Source organism: Miniopterus natalensis, chromosome 4, assembly GCF_054644295.1.
Source record: "Miniopterus natalensis isolate mMinNat1 chromosome 4, mMinNat1.hap1, whole genome shotgun sequence".
In the NCBI taxonomy this organism is placed as follows: domain Eukaryota; kingdom Metazoa; phylum Chordata; class Mammalia; order Chiroptera; family Miniopteridae; genus Miniopterus; species Miniopterus natalensis.
In genome coordinates, this window is record NC_142084.1 from 60,476,010 (window position 1) to 60,492,929 (window position 16,920).

At 49.9% G+C, this 16,920-nt stretch overlaps 1 protein-coding gene across 1 annotated transcript; it reads left to right on the forward strand.

Annotated features, from left to right (window-relative positions):
- Nucleotides 1-847: 847 nt before the first annotated feature.
- On the forward strand, nt 848-16,443 carry CLU (clusterin). Its single transcript, XM_016214887.2, has 9 exons — nt 848-929; nt 4,474-4,605; nt 5,875-6,023; nt 8,263-8,433; nt 9,903-10,314; nt 11,376-11,477; nt 14,832-15,061; nt 15,745-15,920; nt 16,188-16,443. The coding sequence occupies exons 2-9, from the start codon at nt 4,512-4,514 to the stop codon at nt 16,195-16,197; spliced, it is 1,344 nt and encodes a 447-aa protein (XP_016070373.2). The 5' UTR covers nt 848-929; nt 4,474-4,511; the 3' UTR covers nt 16,198-16,443.
- The last annotated feature ends 477 nt before the right edge of the window (nt 16,444-16,920 follow it).

Below are 16,920 nucleotides of genomic sequence, written 5' to 3' on the forward strand. Positions count from 1 at the left end.
AGAAAAAGGCTTCCTCCTGGCTGCAGAAGGAACTTGGGGCCATCAGAGACAAGTGAGCCCCTTTGGAAACAGGGCTGGTAGCATAATTTTTGAGGCTTGGTGCAAAATGAAAATGTGGGGCCCCTTGTTCAAGAGCTATCAAGAATTTCAAGGCTGCAACAATAGTGCACCAGACCAAGTATGGGGCTGCAAGGTTGCACACCCCTGAAGCCCACCCTGTGGCTGGGTCCCAGGTAGATGGGGACAATACTTGCTTAAGGGCCTGCTGGTTCCCCAATAAATGCTATGTTCATCCTTATAAACATACTTCTGCCTCCTCTTGGCCAGCAGGCCTCTGGGATGGTTCGGGAAGTGGGTATTTCATACGTCCTGCTTTCTTCTCCAACACAACACCCCTCCCCTCCCCTCCCCACCCCACCCCACCCTCATTTTTTTTCTACTTTTCTACTTCAATGAAACAGGAGGAGTGACGTATGTTTAATATGAAAGATGAACATTCCGCGGGGCTGCAGAACTGTGAGGTTTGATTTGGACTGGGACCGGCCAGGAGCCCAGTGGACCCCGAAACGCTGAGGCGAGGGGCGCCCCGCTGCGCACGGGAACGCAGGCTCGCCCCTCGAGGGGCGCTGTCCTCCGGCTCCGAGTCCCCAGGGAGCGGCGCCCGGCGCAGCCCAGGGCCTTTCCCGGTGCCGCTGCGCCTCCCCGCGCCCCACGCCCGGAGTTGCGCCGGCTCGGCTCATCCCCGCAACCCCTCCCGCGCCGGCTTCCAGAAAACTCCGGCGCATTCCCCGGCATTCTTTGGGCGTGAGTCACGCAGGTTTGCAGCCAGCCCCGAAGGGGGTGTGGGCCGGGCAGAGCGCTATAAATACGGGCGCCGCACGGCGGCCTCCACGCCGCGTCGCCGGAGGAGCGCACGGGCCCCCTGACCGGTGAGAGCGCCCCACCTTTCCCACCCCTGCGCCGAGCCTCACGGACCGAGGGGCGGCGGGCGGGGTGGCCCGCGGGCAGGCGCGAGCTGTCAGACCCGCGCTAGGAATGCAGCGGAGGGAGTCGGGGAGATGGGTGGCCCGGGCCCTGCCACCGGGCAGCCGGGCGGGAGACCCCACTGCGGGGTGCGGGGCACAGGCTGGGACTCGGCCCTCAGCTGCAGCCACAGTTCTGTGGGTAAATAAGACAGGTGGAGCGATCCTCTTTTTGCAAAGACGGGGGAGACTGAGGCTGGGGAAGCGGACCTCTGCTGCCAGAAGCCAGGGCTAATGAGAGGAGGGCCCGCCTGCAAGCAGGGCCTTTCCGCAGCATCTCCTGCTCAAGGTCCCCGCCCCCGTGGTGGGTGTCAGCATGAGCCATCTCGCCTGCTTCAGAATGTTCTAGTTCTCTGGGTAGTGTGTTTATAAGTATGATGCTCTGACTTAAGTATATGTTGCAACCACTTCAGCCCCACTGTCTCTGCTCCCTAATGCGCCGGGGAGCTTCGGAGGAAAGGCACACAACCCCCACCAGACGTCAGGCGTCTGACTCAGCCGCGCACCTTCCAGATAGTGATCCTGGAGAGGTTTAGGGCCGGCCCCAGAGGGAAACAGCAAGTAGGTGTCGGGGCTGAGATTAGAACCAGAGCCTCTTGACCTTCCAGAATTTCTGGACCTAATGAAAGAAAAAAAAAAAAAAAAAAAGCTGATTTTTATTAATAGGAATTTAAGAGTAAGTACAAACACTATAAAAAAATGCTCGTGACAGTGTTCATTATAATGGTGGAAAATCACAATTTAAATGTATAACCTTGTGGGATAGCAAAATAGAGCATAGCAGAAAATGGGCTATATTATTATATAGCCACAGAAGTTTGCCTTTAAAGAATATTTGATATAGTGGATGTAAAGAATCTGATTGTATACAAATGCATAGGAACAGAGTGGTAATATTTGCCTCTGGATGGTGTGAATTACAGGTGAATTGTTTCCTTATTTTTCTTTTTTGGTTTAATTTTCTACATTTGGGGAGGAAGTCGGGCAGGAGTTTGGGCCTTGGGCTTTAAACCCTGCGGTTTATAAGCTGTGTGACTACATTGCTTAGGTCCCCACGTCCTCCCCAGGCTTCCTCTGCATGGATTAAGCCCCCCTGGGGGGAAAGGCTGCCAGTTGATGGTGGGGAAAGGAGGGCCTTGGCATAACTTGTCTAATCAGAGCAGTGGCCAGACAAGTGCTCAGGCCAGAAGATCAGAGGGGAGGCAAGTCAGTGCAAAGGGAGGGCCATGCAGCCGCTGTTCTAGTGCTGTCCTCGGGCCAGCGGTATCAGTATCACCTGCATGCTTGTTAAAAAAGCAGATTCTGAATCAGCATCTGCGTTATAATAAGACCCCCCACCCTGATGATTCGTAGGGCACTTTAAAGTAATGGGTCATTTCATTTCACTAAGGCAAAGCCACACAGTCAGGGAGGAACCACAGGTGGCCTCTGTATGCCCACTTCTGTTCCTCTGCCCCTCTCCAAACCTGCCACCTGCTCCCACTTCCCCGAGGGATACTACCAATGCTCACACTTGGTCCTACATCAAATTGTGAAGTAGTCAGAGTTCACTCTGATCCTGTGAGACCCTGTGTTTACAGAGCACAGTCCATCTCTGAGGTCTGTGTCAGGTCCATTTTACAGACAAAGAAACTGAGGTTCAGAGACTTAAGTGACTTTGTGTCAAGGAAAGAACACTGGACTAGAGGATGAGGAGAGCTGGGTTCTCATCCTAGGGGTGCCCCGAGCTTGCTGTGGGCCTTGGGGACCCCCATCCTGTCTCTGGGTTCGGCATCTGGAGCGGAGGGATTGAGCAGAATACTGATCTCTTTCCTGGCTCTGAGGCAGATGGCTCCCCATGAACCCCAGGCTCCTGATGGGAGACCTTGCACTGGCTGCTGGGTTTCTGGACTCCTCATCTAGTGCTCTTGCCTTTGGCTGTCTTCCCTCTCCTTTCTTTAGGGCCCAATGCCCTGTATTCTGGATTTCTCAGAAGTCATTGCTACCAGGGACCTCACCCAGAATGGTATATTTTGCTGGCTTTGGTATATTTTCTCTTTCTGGTGTGACAAAGGCTCTGTCCCTGCCTGAGGCATTTCAGGCCTCAGTGAGCAGCTAGGGCAGAGCTTGTTAGACCTGGATCTTCTGGCGAGCCTCAAATAGCGCCCTGGCCCAGCTGCCCACTCTGTCTTTGGGGGAGGCGATGATCCATTCTTTCTTCCGTGCCGCTAGTGTGCTTTGTGCAGCTGATTTGGGAACCACAACTTGGCTGCCCTACTAATTACTTTCATGAAGAGGCTTGCCTTAGTAATGTTCTACCAAGCATCCAGATGGGCCTGCTGAGCTGAGAGCAGTTTTTGGATGTGCACAACTTCAGGAAAGGGGCTTCCCACCTCCCCATTCTGTCATGGGAAATGGGTGAATTCAGATAAGCAGCTGGTCAGGGGCAGATTACAGGGGGGAGGGGTTTCTGTTTTATGCAACAACTTCAGCTTCTGGAAGAGGGTCTATTGTGTAAGACTGGGCTGTCCTCAGGCTCAGGGCAGCCAGCCCAGAGTGGTGGCAGGAACACCTTGGCAGGGCACCCTGCTATGGATTAGAGGGAATAGGCCATGTGAAAGGGCCCTGGCAGAGCAGAGGCACATGTCTTCCCAGAGGGACTGCTTCTGGGGAGGCATCAGGGCCCAAGTGCCCCTTCATCCCAACGTTAACCCTTTGACTCTGCCTTTCCCTGTCTACTTCCTGAGAACATTTGTCTTTCTTTCTTGGCTCTACTCTTTATTCATACCCCCAATCCATACAGCCTGGTGCAAGTCTCACACTAGGGGTGACAAATGGACTTATTTTCCTGGGCCAACCCAAAGGGTTGGCCGTCGGTGCCTCTGACTCTTGAAATCAGTTTTAGGTGTTGCTGAGGCTCAGTGAGGAGAAGAGCTGTGATTGGGGTGAGGCCTGCGGTGGGCAGGATTAGTGATGCCCGTGGGGGAGGGAGCTCTGGGATGCAGTCCCCTCCTGGTGGAGGGACAGGAGAGGGCCTGATGAGTGATCCGAGACAGATATTTTCAGGGCTTGTTTAATATGAGCAGATATCACCAGATAGACCCCTTTCTGGGTGCAGAAAGTGGGTGTGCCTTGCTCAGGCATATTTAGCTGTTAAGCAGGAGGAGGAGGAAGGTTTGGACCTGAGCCCAAGGCTCTGACTCTAGAACTCTTGTTTCTTTTGTATTAAGCTGCTGTCCTCTGGTTCCTCCCTGTACCTACTGCCTCCACTTTCTTTTGAAAGTGTTCATTGTCAAGTCTGATATTTTCTCCCAACTTCCCTGGGGGTAAAAAAGCAGCGATGCCAGCTGAGAGGGGCCAGCTAACGGCCAGGCCCCTGCAGGGCTCCTGGGAAGCGGCTGCAGGCGGCAGGCTGGGCCGGAAACCAGCAGGCTGTCTAGCTGTTACCATGACAGTGTCCTGCTCTCTACAGACCTTGCGGGCTAGGAGACCAGAACTGGAGGAGGCGACATGAAGACTCTACTGCTGTTGGTGGGGCTGCTGATGACCTGGGACAATGGGCAGGTGCTGGGCGACCCGGAGGTCTCAGAGAGACAGCTCCGGGGTAAGTAGACCAGAGTGCCCCTCTTTGCACACTTCCTCCGTCAGGGCCCCAGGGGTTAAAGGCCATCTTATGCTGTGCGTGAAGTCGGATTTGCTCTGCCGTGCCCCTCTCTGAGCCTCTTCTCCCCGGCCACCTGGCCTGGGCTCTTTGTGATCAGATTGGCTTCTGGGCATTTTCAAGTCTGTCAAAAGCCTCTTCTGGCTGCTGGGCCTCGTTCACAAGTTCCCTTTCCAGTAGCCTGTGCAGTCCGATGCCCACACCTCCTCCACGAAGGTCCATAAAACCCACACCACTTGAGCCTTTGTGGGACTCCCCCTTTTGAGTTTCCATAGCATTTAATACGTGTATCTCCACTTTGCCACCCAGAAAATCATGCTCCAGATTCTCTGTTCATAGGGCAGGAGAATTATCATTCAAAATGAGGCTTATCCTTCAGAGCCCAGCTGGCGGTCCCCTCTTCTGCCAGGCCTTTCCTAAAACCCATCCTCCCTCTAGCCCACTCTCACCCTACTAGCTGACCGGCCCTCTGGATAGTAAAAACCCTAACTTTGAGATCAGACCCGGGCATGAGTCTGGCCCTACCGCTCCCCTGCTGTGTAACCCTGGGCAGGTGTCTTGATCTCACGGCACCTCTTTTCTCCATCTATGCAATGGGGCCAATGATGATGCAGGATGTTAAAGGAAATGCACGTGAAGTGTCCAGCTCAGCGCTTGGCCCAGAGCTGGTACTTCAGTGACATCGTCTCATTGCATTTGTCATGCGATGTTATATCCTGGTCACAGTCTCCTTGCGGAACAGTGCTATTAATTCATCTTTGTGTCTCTGTCACTGTGAGTTGGAGAAAAGAAGTTCAGATGTTTGGCTAAACTGAATTCCAGAAAGACATGTATCCAAAAGAAGAATATTTCCTATTTTGATGCTTAAGTTGTTACTCTTCCAGGATGTTTTTTCCTTGAAAATTTTCTTGGGCATCAGCCCATAGGGCTGTAGTGCTTCTGTCCCTCCTCTGGGGTGGGCCTGCTCCAGTGGTTTGTGTTTCTGAACAGCTGGTGCAGTTGATCCTGAGACTCTGGGTCCACAATGAGCCCTGTGATGGGACCCCGTGGCGGGGCAAAGCTGGGGCCAGAAGGCTGCCTGCCAGGGCTTTCCCAGCCTGGACAGCCCCTGGACCCACTGCCTTTCTGACCATTCCAGCCGGTTGCAGGGTTATATCCCCAGTGCCATCTCTTCCTCTCTCCTCAGTCTGCTTCCCTGCCCTTCTCTTGCAGAAATGTCCACTGAGGGGAGTAAGTACGTTAATAAGGAAATTAAAAATGCCTTCAAGGAGGTGAAACATATAAAGTCTCTAATAGACCATACAAATGATGAGCGCAAATCACTGCTCGTCAACTTAGAGGAAGCCAAGAAGAAGAAAGAGGTAAGGAAGAGCCAGGTGGCCATAGCCGGCTCCGACTTGCCCTGCTGGAGGGGAGGTGGGCATAGGTCCTGGCTCCTCATGGGGTGGACTGCTGGGTTGCCAGGTTGACCCTCTGTCTAGCCAGGGCTGGGCCACCTAACACTGGGACTGTGGTTAAGAAATAGGGAAGGTTTATTTGCTTTTGAAAGTTTCAGAGGGTGAGATCTTGGATCTGCTTTTGTTATAAGCCTGGCTCAGGGCCTGATACCCAGATTCACTTCAATAGATTTTTCCAAACCCTGACTATGGGCAAGCCTCAAGGTAGGCTTTGGATAGGGTCTGTCACAGGGTAGGAGGGGGATGGTGCCCTACCTTCGTAAAGCTTACCTAGTAGGGATGATAACTTGGGGTTAAGGCGGGCACACGCTGTACTGCCCTGTGTCTCTCTAGAGTTCTGGACTACTTTGTAAAGAGACACCTAACTCCAGTAGTGAACATAGTGGCTCTAGGTGTGCTTAATGATTCAAGAAAACTAAAACAGGATATATAATTCAATGAACGACTTATTTTTTAAATCAATAGTCTTCTTAAGGGTATCTTAAAAATCTACTCTTATTGCCACCCTATCCCTAATGAAGGAGATGCTAAGATGGGACCACCTGTCACCTTCATGATCCATGATGCATAATGAAAGTATTTTGAAGGCTCTGAAAAGTTCTGCAGTTAAGAATCCTATGTAGGGAAAAGCTGGGAAGGAGGGATGGGGGCTATCTGTAATAGTGTCAGCAATTTTTAAAAAGAAAAAAAAAAAGAAGAGATCTATGTAACTTCATTTAACCCAGTAGGTTTTTGTTGTTGTTGTTAAATTGAACAGGGAATCCATTTTTATTTTTCCTGATAGCTTTTAGCACAATTCCATGGGAGCCACTTAAGGAAATGTTGGCCTGGATGCAGCTCTAACTTTCTTTGAAACTTTATGCCCTTTCTCAGCATCAGTATTAATTCTCACCATGTGGGAGCTCATGTGGGAGGGAGCTCATGAGCTCAAGGAGCTCATGTGGGAGGGGCAAGTCTTGTTGTTTAATTTTTATGGTTAATGTTGGAGTTTGACATTTACAATCTGGATTTTATAATAAAGCTCATCTTTATTATAAAAGTTTGGAAAAAGGCTCCACTTCTTAGTTGATGAATAGGTGAACCTGAAAGAAAGGGGGTGCCCAGCATGGCCAATGCTTGTGGTTGGCGCAGTAGGAAGGGTGGTGGCTTTCCCTAGCGCAGAGCAGGGAACAGAGAGCAGGGTGAAGATGGCATAGCTTGAACTGCTCCTGGTCAGAGCTTCATAGTGTCTTCATTCTTCTTTGAAGACTAATACGCTCATTCATCAAGATTTTTATATAGAAAAGTAGAGGAGGAAAAGATTTTTCACAATCCTTATATTTAAAGACAACTCATTGCTAACATTTGATCTATTTCTTACTACTTTTTTGAAAAATCATGAATTTTTAACATGAAAAAATGCTTACTATAATATTAAAACTTATTATAAACGTCCCTTGTAATGCTGTATTTATCTCCCCTGGGTATGTACCACAATTTACTTAACTTGTCCCTTAGTTTTACATCTGAATTAATTCTAGTTTTTCTTTTTCTTTCTTTCTTTTTTCTCTTTTGCCATAAATGCATATGGGAACAAATATCTTTAGGCATAAGAATTTGCCCTTTATTGCAGGATTTCCTTGGCATAGAATCTTATAGAATTATGGGATCAGATGACACGGGCACGTTAGAGTCTGGGTAGTTGTGGTGACTTTGATTTACAAAGCTTACTATTCCCATTGCATGCCAGGGACCATGGTTCCAATAGAAACTAAGGTTCAGGGACCCTCCAGGGGCTTTGGATGGGGACATTTAAACACCAGAAGTTGAGCATAGGAAGTGAGGTATAGGGGAGAGAGAAATCCTGCGGGAGGGACTCTAAGCGTGGTATCAGAGAAGATGTCCACATGGGTTCTAGTGGCCCGAGAGGACTAAGGAACAGTTGGGTCTTGAAGATGAAAGGATCTTTAAAGCTAGCTGGGCAGGGAATTCCAGGTAAGCAAAAGAGGGAACCAATGAGCAGAGGGTGGAAATTAGCACACCGTGTGGCCAGATGTGGGAAGGTCTGCCTGGGTGGCGGAGAGCCCAGCACCAACGTGCATGCTGGGGAAGGGTGACGCCTGTGATTTCTGTGCCGCTAACCTGGCTTCGTGGCCTGCTGTAGGATGCCCTAACTGATACCAAGGATACTGAAATGAAGCTGAAGGCATCCCAGGAGGTGTGCAATGACACCATGATGGCCCTCTGGGAGGAGTGTAAGCCCTGCCTGAAACAGACCTGCATGAAGTTCTACGCTCGCATCTGCAGAAGCAGCTCAGCGCCGGATGGCCACCAGGTGAAAAGGGGAAGCACTGTTGAGTGCGGCCTAGGCTCTGAGTGGGGAATGAAGAGACCCCGATGAAACATGCTTCTGTTATTCTGCACCCAATTCCAGCGTGTGGGAGTTCTGGACACCAACTGGGTGTCCTGCAGTTCAACTCAATTCTGACACTACCTGGAGATAGCATCAGATCCCACAGGTTAAGGGCTCAGTTCCACAAGACTGCCCCCCACCTCCTTCAGATACTAATCACAAGTGCAGGTTGTCACCTGTGCTGTTGACTGTTGCACTATAGATTGGAGGTTCCAACAACCCCTCTTTAATTAATTTGCTAGAGCAGGAACTCAGAGAAACCTTGTATTTCTTAGATTACAGGTTTATTATAAAAGGAACAGCCAAATGGAAGAGATGCACGGGGCAAAGTATGGGAAAGGGGCAGTTGGCTCCCATGCGCTCTCCAGGTGCACCACTCTCTCCAAATCTCGATGTGTTCGACAACCCCACAAACTCTCTGAATCTTGTCCTTTGGGGCTTTCACAGAGGTTTCTTTAACGTAAGCATGATTGATGAAATCATTGGCCATTGGAGGTTGATTCAACCTCCAGCTTCTTTCCCATCCCCAGAAATCAGTGTGGGACTAAAAGTTCAAACCTTCTGACCAAGGTTGGTTTCCCTAGCAACCAGTCTCCATCCTTAAGTGTTTTCCAAAAGTCACCTCATTAACATCATAAAAGACACCCTTATTGTTCTCATCATAGGAAATTCAAAGGGTTTTAGGAGCTCTTTGTTAGGAAGGGTCAAAGACCAAATGTATATTTCTTATTACAATTAAAATACCACAGCTTCATTTCACAGACGCACTTGATTAGTTCTGGCTGCATTTGGGCCCAGAGTGCCATTATCAATAGGTAATGTCTGCTATGAGTGCAGAAATATGGAGTCCTAAAAAGCTTCTGTGCCAGGTATTTGCTGTCTCTTAGAAGACTCTAATCTAGCAGTTATTAGCTGGATTACATAAACTACATGGTATGGCAGAGCCCTGTGTCCACTTAGGCAGAAGAAATTAAGAATTTTTAGTACATTGTTGATCGTGTTCCTCCCTGTGGGCCTCGATAATTAGGACTCATGAATTTTGCTACTCATCGAAGACATATCAATTGGTCCTTGGCCGAGCAGGGGTGGGGATCATTAGTGGTCAAAGACGACAGCAGATTAGTCTCAAGTGATGGACTGTGCGACTCTCACGGCCTCACTGGTCTTCCTAAACTCTTCTCTGTTGGGATGGATAGAATGGAAGGGTAATGGCCTGACAGTTCAGAAACCAGGGAGCCAGTCTCAGTGGGGCCTTCAGTCACATGCTGTGTGACTGAGGAGACCAAAGTGTCGTGAGGAGCTGGGCCTGGCCTATCTCAACAAGAGGGAGATGCAGGAGGTTGGGACTCTAGTGAGCTTGTCCTAACTGTTCCCCGTTCTGCCTGTCACAGCTGGAGGAGTTCCTGAACCAGAGCTCTCCCTTCTACTTCTGGATGAACGGTGACCGCATCGACTCCCTGCTGGAGAATGACCGACAGCAGGCCCACGTATTAGACGCCATGGAGGACAGATTCAGCAGGGTGTCCCGTATTATGGATGAACTTTTCCACAACAGATTCTTCACCCGGGAAGTCCTGGATCCCTACCACTTTTCATCCTTAGGCTTGTCCTCAGGGAGACCTTTCCACTTCCATCCCAAGACCCGCTTTGCCCGGAACTTAATGCCTTTCCCCATGTATGGACCCCTGAACTTCCAGAGTTTGTTCCAGCCCCTCTTAGACATGCTAAACCAGGCTCAACAGGCCATGGATGGCCAATTCCATGGATCTTTCTTCGAACTCCCAATGGAGGAATTAACAGCAGGTTAGAAAGATGTCTTATTCCTCCTAAGAAGGGATAGAAACTAACAATTGGTTAAGAACCCCATTAGATGCTAAGAACTATTCTGGAACTTGGCATGTGTCATCTTGATTTCCCCCCAGCACCCTTGTGAGGGTGATATTAACCCCATTTAAGGAGGAGAAAACAGTGACAGAAAGAAAAAGGAGTCCATCCAAGGTTTTGCAGCTGATAAAATGGGACCTGGTCAAATCTAGCCCTTGCAGGATTGGAGTTTACCATGCCCCTTCCAGCAACTGGTGGGCATCACATTGACTCCTCCCTCTAGAGAACCAAACCCCTTTCTCTTGGGAACTCAAGTGGCTTTCTGTGGACGAATTATATAATCTTAAGAAAGCTGTTCATGGCTATAAACTTAGGGCCTGGTAGAGAATGGGCATGCAATGAATATTTTTTGAATGAGTGAAGCCTAATATGGACATGAAAAGCCAATACTTTCACAAGTGATTTTCTTCATTGAACCAATAGACATTGGTTGGCCAACACCATCTCCTAAATGCTGTCATTTGATTGGCACTGGGGTTTGGTTTCAAATGATTTGGAAATAGAGGAGGGTGTTGAATTGAAACAGCATCTACTGCATATCCATAATGGGGGGAGCCCTCTGTTATAAGGTAGCTGTAAGGGGCTTGCTGACTGGTTGTAAGAGGCCTTCAAGGGGCTTACTGACTGGCTAGGGGGAGAGAAATGAGTTAGGTAAAATGCAGAGCAAAATGAGTAATGATGCCAAAGAGAGGTGCAAATAGTTAGGGAGGTGTGGAGGCAAGAGAGGGCTCATCTGGGGAGATGGTGGGAGGGGAGGCCATACCCAGCTGGGGAAACCCCGGGAACCACCTCCTACTCCTGCAGAGAGCCCCAATCAGAGGCCTGTGTCTGCAGGCCAGTTTCAACCTCCTCTGCTTACAGAACCATCTGAATGGGCCAAACAGCAGTATGGAAGGGGTCAGTGAGATCGGGGCGGCCCATCACTGTATTGCTCTGTATGATCCCTCAGCATGACTCCCTCTTCCCCCATGTGTCTCCAGAAGACAGTAACCGCTCTGTGTGCAAGGAGATCCGTCACAACTCTACGGGATGCCTGAGGATGAAGGACCAGTGTGCCAAGTGCAAGGAGATTTTGGCAGTGGGTGAGTCTGGGAGCCTTGCATCCCTGGAACCTCAGTGGGGCTGCCTTTATTGGTCAGACAATGGGAGTTCCAGTTTCAGCTCTGCTGCTTCTGGCTGTGGCACCAGGGGAGTTCCTTTGCCTCCTTCTGCCTAGGCCCCTTATCTGTACACAAGGGTTGGGATACAAAGTTGTCCCTTAAGTCGGGAAATAGCATACCAAGGCTTCCAGCACATGGTCAACAGGAAATCAAGGGAGGGGCTGCTATGCTTTTTTGAAAAGCCATCATCTTTGATTTTCCCAAGGGCCAAGCACAGTAGATATCCTATTTTTTCCTGCAAATGATGACATTTTAAATAATTTGTTTTCTGTTTAGCAAACACTTAGCATGTGCCAGGCACGGTTCTAAACACTTTGCAAACATTTATTTACTCAGAATGACCCTGAGTTGGTATAATGAACATATCTTACAGAGGTAGAAACTCGGTCAAAGAAAGGTTAAGTAACTCCCCAAGATTACAAGGTGTGGGGAGCTAGGTGTTTGGGATGTGCTCTTATTAACCAGCACATTGGGTTCTGCGCCAGCACACATGGGTCACTGATGGTGGTCCCTTAGCCTCCCAGTAACATTGCCTTTGGTGGGTTGGTCTCTGAGGCAAAAGAAATAGTTCCCTCAGCTGTTCCCCTCGGCTTTATCAGATCTGGACATTGGCTAGTTTCTTCCTACTTTAAGATAACAGCTCTAAAAGCACCTATGACACATCCTGGCCCACAACAGTCTATGCTCAGCAAGAGTTCATTGTTTCCCTTGTAAATAAAGGGTCAATGTTGTGGCCTTGCTCTGTTTTGCCAGGGCAGGCCTTCAGAGCCTGGTTCAATACTCTAGGCTCATTCCTATCATTTTAGAAGCTGCTGCAAAATAAATACAAGTGTTATAGGAGGCTGATGGATGTAAAAGTGTAGAGGAGCACCCAGCCAAGCCTCTTGGGCTGTTGGCATAAAATATTATCGTTAGAACAGCATAAATTACATAGCCCCTCACCACAAGAAAGTCAGTCATGCTAAGGCCAAAAGAAAAGGCATGCAGCGGCCTAGGCTCAGATTGGCACCCCTGGCACTGAGCCTCATGGTCACCGATCACAGCTTACCCAGACAGCTACCTCCTTCCCTTCCCTTGCCTTCCCTTCCCTCCTTCCCTCCCCTCCCCTCCCCTCCCCTCCCCTCCCCTCCCCTCCCCTCCCCTCCCCTCCCCTCTCCTCCCCTCCCTTCCCCTCCCGTCCCCTCCCCTCCCCTCCCCCTCCCCTCCCCCCTCCCCTCCCCTCCCCCCTCCCCTCCCCTCCCCCCTCCCCTCCCCTCCCCTCCCCTCCCCTCCCCTCCCCTCCCCTCCCCTCCCCTCCCCTCCCCTCCCCTCCCCTCCCCTCCCCTCCCCTCCCCTCCCCTCCCCTCCCCTCCCCTCCCTCTCTCTTTCTTTCTTTCTTAAATAAGTTTTTATTGATTTCAGAGAGAGGAATGGAGAGGAAGAGAGAGTCATAGATCGGCTGCCTCCTGCACGCCCCCTGCTGGGGATCGAGCCCGAAACCTGGGTGTGTCCCCTGACCGGGAATCGAACCATGACCTTCCTGGTTCACAGGTCGACGCTCAACCACTGAGCCACGCTGGCCGGGCCAGCCACCTTTTTTTTCACATTGAGGGACACTTATGGCCTCTTATTTAAGGTTCTTGCAACGGTATAAGCTGGCACTGCCCAGGAACTGCAGACTGGAATCTCTCAACTTCCTCACTATTGACCTTTTGGACCAGATCAGTCTTTGTCATTGGGAGCTATCCTGTGCCCTGTAGGATGTTTAGCAGCATCCCTGGCCTCTACCCACTCAATGCCAGTAGCTACGTGACTCCCAGATGTGATATCCAAAACTGTTTTCAAGACCCTGCTAAATATCCCTTGGGGGGCAGCATTCCCCCCATCGCCTCTAGACTTAGTCTCTGTTCTCAATGACTTCTCTTATATTTAAATTATTTCCTGGTAAAAGAGGTAAGGTTATTCATTATCTATCTCTTCCAGCCTGGCTTCTTGGTAGTAATTGTCTGTCTTGCCCCACCTAACATTTCTTTTATGTAATACAAATGGTTACATTTAATACAACCATTTGATGGAAATGATTACATATAATCATTTAATAGAAATGATTACCATTCTTTAGTGTGAAAAGATCTCTTTTCCCCTGACCTATTTGGGTTTGATGTGCTCTCCTTGGAATTTTTTTTTTTTTTTCAATATATCTTTATTGACTTCAGAGAGAGGAAAGGAGAGGGAGAGAGAGATAGAAACATCAATGATGAGAGAGTCACTGCTCGGCTGCTTCCTGCCCACCCCCGACTGGGGATCGAGCCCACAACCCAGGCATGTGCCCCGACTGGGAATTGAACCCTGATCTCCTGGATCCTAGGTTGACACTCAACTGCTGAGCCACACCCGGCCAGGCTCCTTGGAATATTTTTGAAAAACTTAAGGAGAGAAAAAACAGTAGTTTTTAGAAATAGTGGGTAGTTCAGTCTGACACCCTGCAGCGGGCACTCAGAGGCCAAAAAGAATGAACTCTCTCTTCCCTGCTCGCTGGTAAGCTGAACCAGCCATGGTGGGTGGGTGCTTTGTGCTGTGCTTTGTGACCTGAGGGTCCTGGCCAGCTCTTCTGCCGAATGAACTCTTAGGGCCAGAATTTCCAACTCTGTAGCTCTGCCCAGAGACAAACTTGGAGAATTTTCCAGGCCTACAGACTCCAAATAGGAAGAGCCTAAGTTTAGGAGTTAAAGCTCTGTGTTCAATCCTGGTTCCACGAATTCTTTATCCTATGACTTCAGGCAAGTGATTTACTTCTGTGGGCCTCCATTTCATTACTGGTTAAAAAAAAATCATTATTGGTAGTTCTTAGAATATTTCTACGTGATTATTACAGATAATGAATATCCAAAGCACTTATGTGGTATCTGGCATGTAGTAGGTGCCACAAACCTGTAGCTATGTGTGACATTCCCCCTCTCCAGAAATGACTCATGGGGGGACTAGGGCCCCAGAGTGGCCCCAGGTCTGAGCACACGGAGCACTGAAGTCCACGCTTCACCAAGTGTGGTCCACGCCACTCGCCACCAGTCTCCAGTGATGTCACTGAGCACACCGTTTAGTCCAGCTGAAACCTTTTTCCAGAACGAGACTTTCTCGATGAAGGAGGCCACCCGTTGAGTTACATTCTGGGTCGAGCTCTTTACTTTGTCAGGGCCCGATGACCAGCAGGGCCCCAGCCCCGCCTCTGCCTCGGCCCGGTTGCCGGAACCGGTTCCCATGTGTTCCTCCCCTTCCCGCTTGCCCGTGTCCGCGCAGACTGTTCGGCCGGCAGCCCCTCCCAGAGCCAGCTGCGCGAGGAGCTGAGCAGGTCCCTGGAGCTGGCCGAGAGGCTCACCGAGCAGTACGACGAGCTGCTCCGGTCCTACCAGCGCAAGATGCTCAACACCTCCTCTCTGCTGAAGCAGCTCAACGAACAGTTCAGCTGGATGTCCCAGCTGGCCAGCCTCCCTCAGCGGGAGGACCAGTACTCTCTCCAGGTCACCACGGTGAGTCTCGTCCTCAAGCCGGGGCCCGCCCTGTGCTCCCTGGGGGTGAAACGGGTGGCGATGGGACTTGGGCTTTCTATTCAGCATTTGTCTTACAGCAGGAAGCATGAGACCTCTCCATTCAGCGTTGCATGGAAGCCTCACTACCAGGCGGTGCAATGTCATGACCCCCTTTTAGGGACGAGGGAAGTGAGAGAGGTTCGATGGCGTGCTCAAGGTCACGTAACTGATAGGTGACTCATCTGTCTGCCTGACTGGGGACCCTGTGCACGTCCCATGAAGCAGCCCTTCCTGCCAGATGCTCTGTGGGATGGAAGCTCATGGATGGGTGCATTTTTCTCTACCAGTGATAAAAAGCTTCCCTCTAGCGCTGGGAACCTTTCTATTTTCTTTCCCCGATTCCTTTTCTACCACAGCCAGGCCAGTGGCTACCCAAAGAAAACATGGGGCCTTGGAAATCGTTTTTCACTCTGTGGGCTCCCCCTGGGCTGCTCATTTGCAGTGACATGTACACCTACCAAATGTCTCTGAATTGGGGCATTTCTTTTCAGTGAGCTGTACACATGTTGAGATTAGTAAAAAGCAAAGGGGTCAGCGGTCCCAGATTTAAGCCTGACTTTTGTTGCAAGATGAGTGAGGTTTTGCCAGTGTTTCAACCCTTCTCTTACCTTTCCTCCTCCCAGGTGGCTTCCCGCACCTCTGACTCCAGCGTTCCCTCGGGCTTCACTAAGGTGGTTCTGAAGCTCTTTGATTCTGATCCCATCACTGTGACTGTCCCAGAAGAAGTCTCCATGAACAATCCTAAATTTATGGAGACCGTGGCAGAGAAAGCTCTGCAGGAATATCGCCAAAAGTCCCAGTGAGTGTGTAGACCTTCGCTGTGGTCCTTCCAGGCTCAACAGGTCCCTGGAAACCAAAAAAAAAAAAAAAAAGGGAGCAGGGGGCGGGGGGGGCGAGTACCCAGCCTGTGAACGACTGCCAGAGCCCAGACACAAAGCCAGGAAGCCACTGGGACTTTCAGTTTTCCTTTGGAGGATGTTCTTTCTTGGTTGATAAGAATTTGAGTGTTGGTGGAGCCCTCACCTTCTCTCCCTCCCCACCTCCCACCCCGACTTTTTTTTTTCAGGGAGAAGTGAAATGTGAATGTTGCTTTTCCAAGTACGGGGGTGTCTGAGTCTGAATCCAGTTGCCCTTGAGACGAGCCACAGACCCCTTAGAGGAGAGCTCTGCATATCACCAAGTCACCAGGCCCTGGCCTCAGGCCCTCCTGACCCACCCAGCCCTCCTCCCTCCGGATCCCAGGTCCGGCCCTCTAATGCCTGCTCTTGCTGCTCACGGGAAGGACTCCCCCTCATGCCACTAACTCAATAAAACTGCCTGTATGCTCCGGAGTGTCCTCTTCTTTTGCTGGGTTTTTCTACCTCCCATAGACCTTTATTTTGGTAGAAAATAACAAAGAGGAAGAAGTGAAGAAATTGCAGTGGTTAAAATGGTATGGGGGTATCATAGAGTTGAGAATAAAAAGAGTGTGATGATAAAGTTGATCTAATTGAAGGATTTCTTTCCGTTAGGAGGAGAGTTGTGTTCCGACAGCCAACTAAAATGAATTTTTTTGAAAGTGACCCTTTTCCATCCCGTTATAAAACTGTTGACTATTCTGATAGGGGTGAAGGGAATCTCCTGAAAGAATACATTGAAAATTAGTACAAAAAAGGCGTAATTACCTTACATACCTAGTGTTTTAATACATAATTGATATTTTTCTTATGGAAACTGTAGTCCCCGAAAGACAAGATGAGGCAGTTTTATTTTAGTTCTAAGAGCTTGGAATCTCTGTGGCACCTTCTTGACTGTGGCAT

Excerpts from the sequence above, each read along its gene's own strand:
- CLU (XM_016214887.2), top strand. The coding sequence starts at position 4,512 with ATGAAGACTCTACTGCTGTTGGTGGGGCTGCTGATGACCTGGGACAAT. Across the intron at positions 4,606-5,874 it reads CTCAGAGAGACAGCTCCGGG|AAATGTCCACTGAGGGGAGT; the intron begins GTAAGTAGACCA and ends CTTCTCTTGCAG. Across the intron at positions 11,478-14,831 it reads CAAGGAGATTTTGGCAGTGG|ACTGTTCGGCCGGCAGCCCC; the intron begins GTGAGTCTGGGA and ends GTGTCCGCGCAG.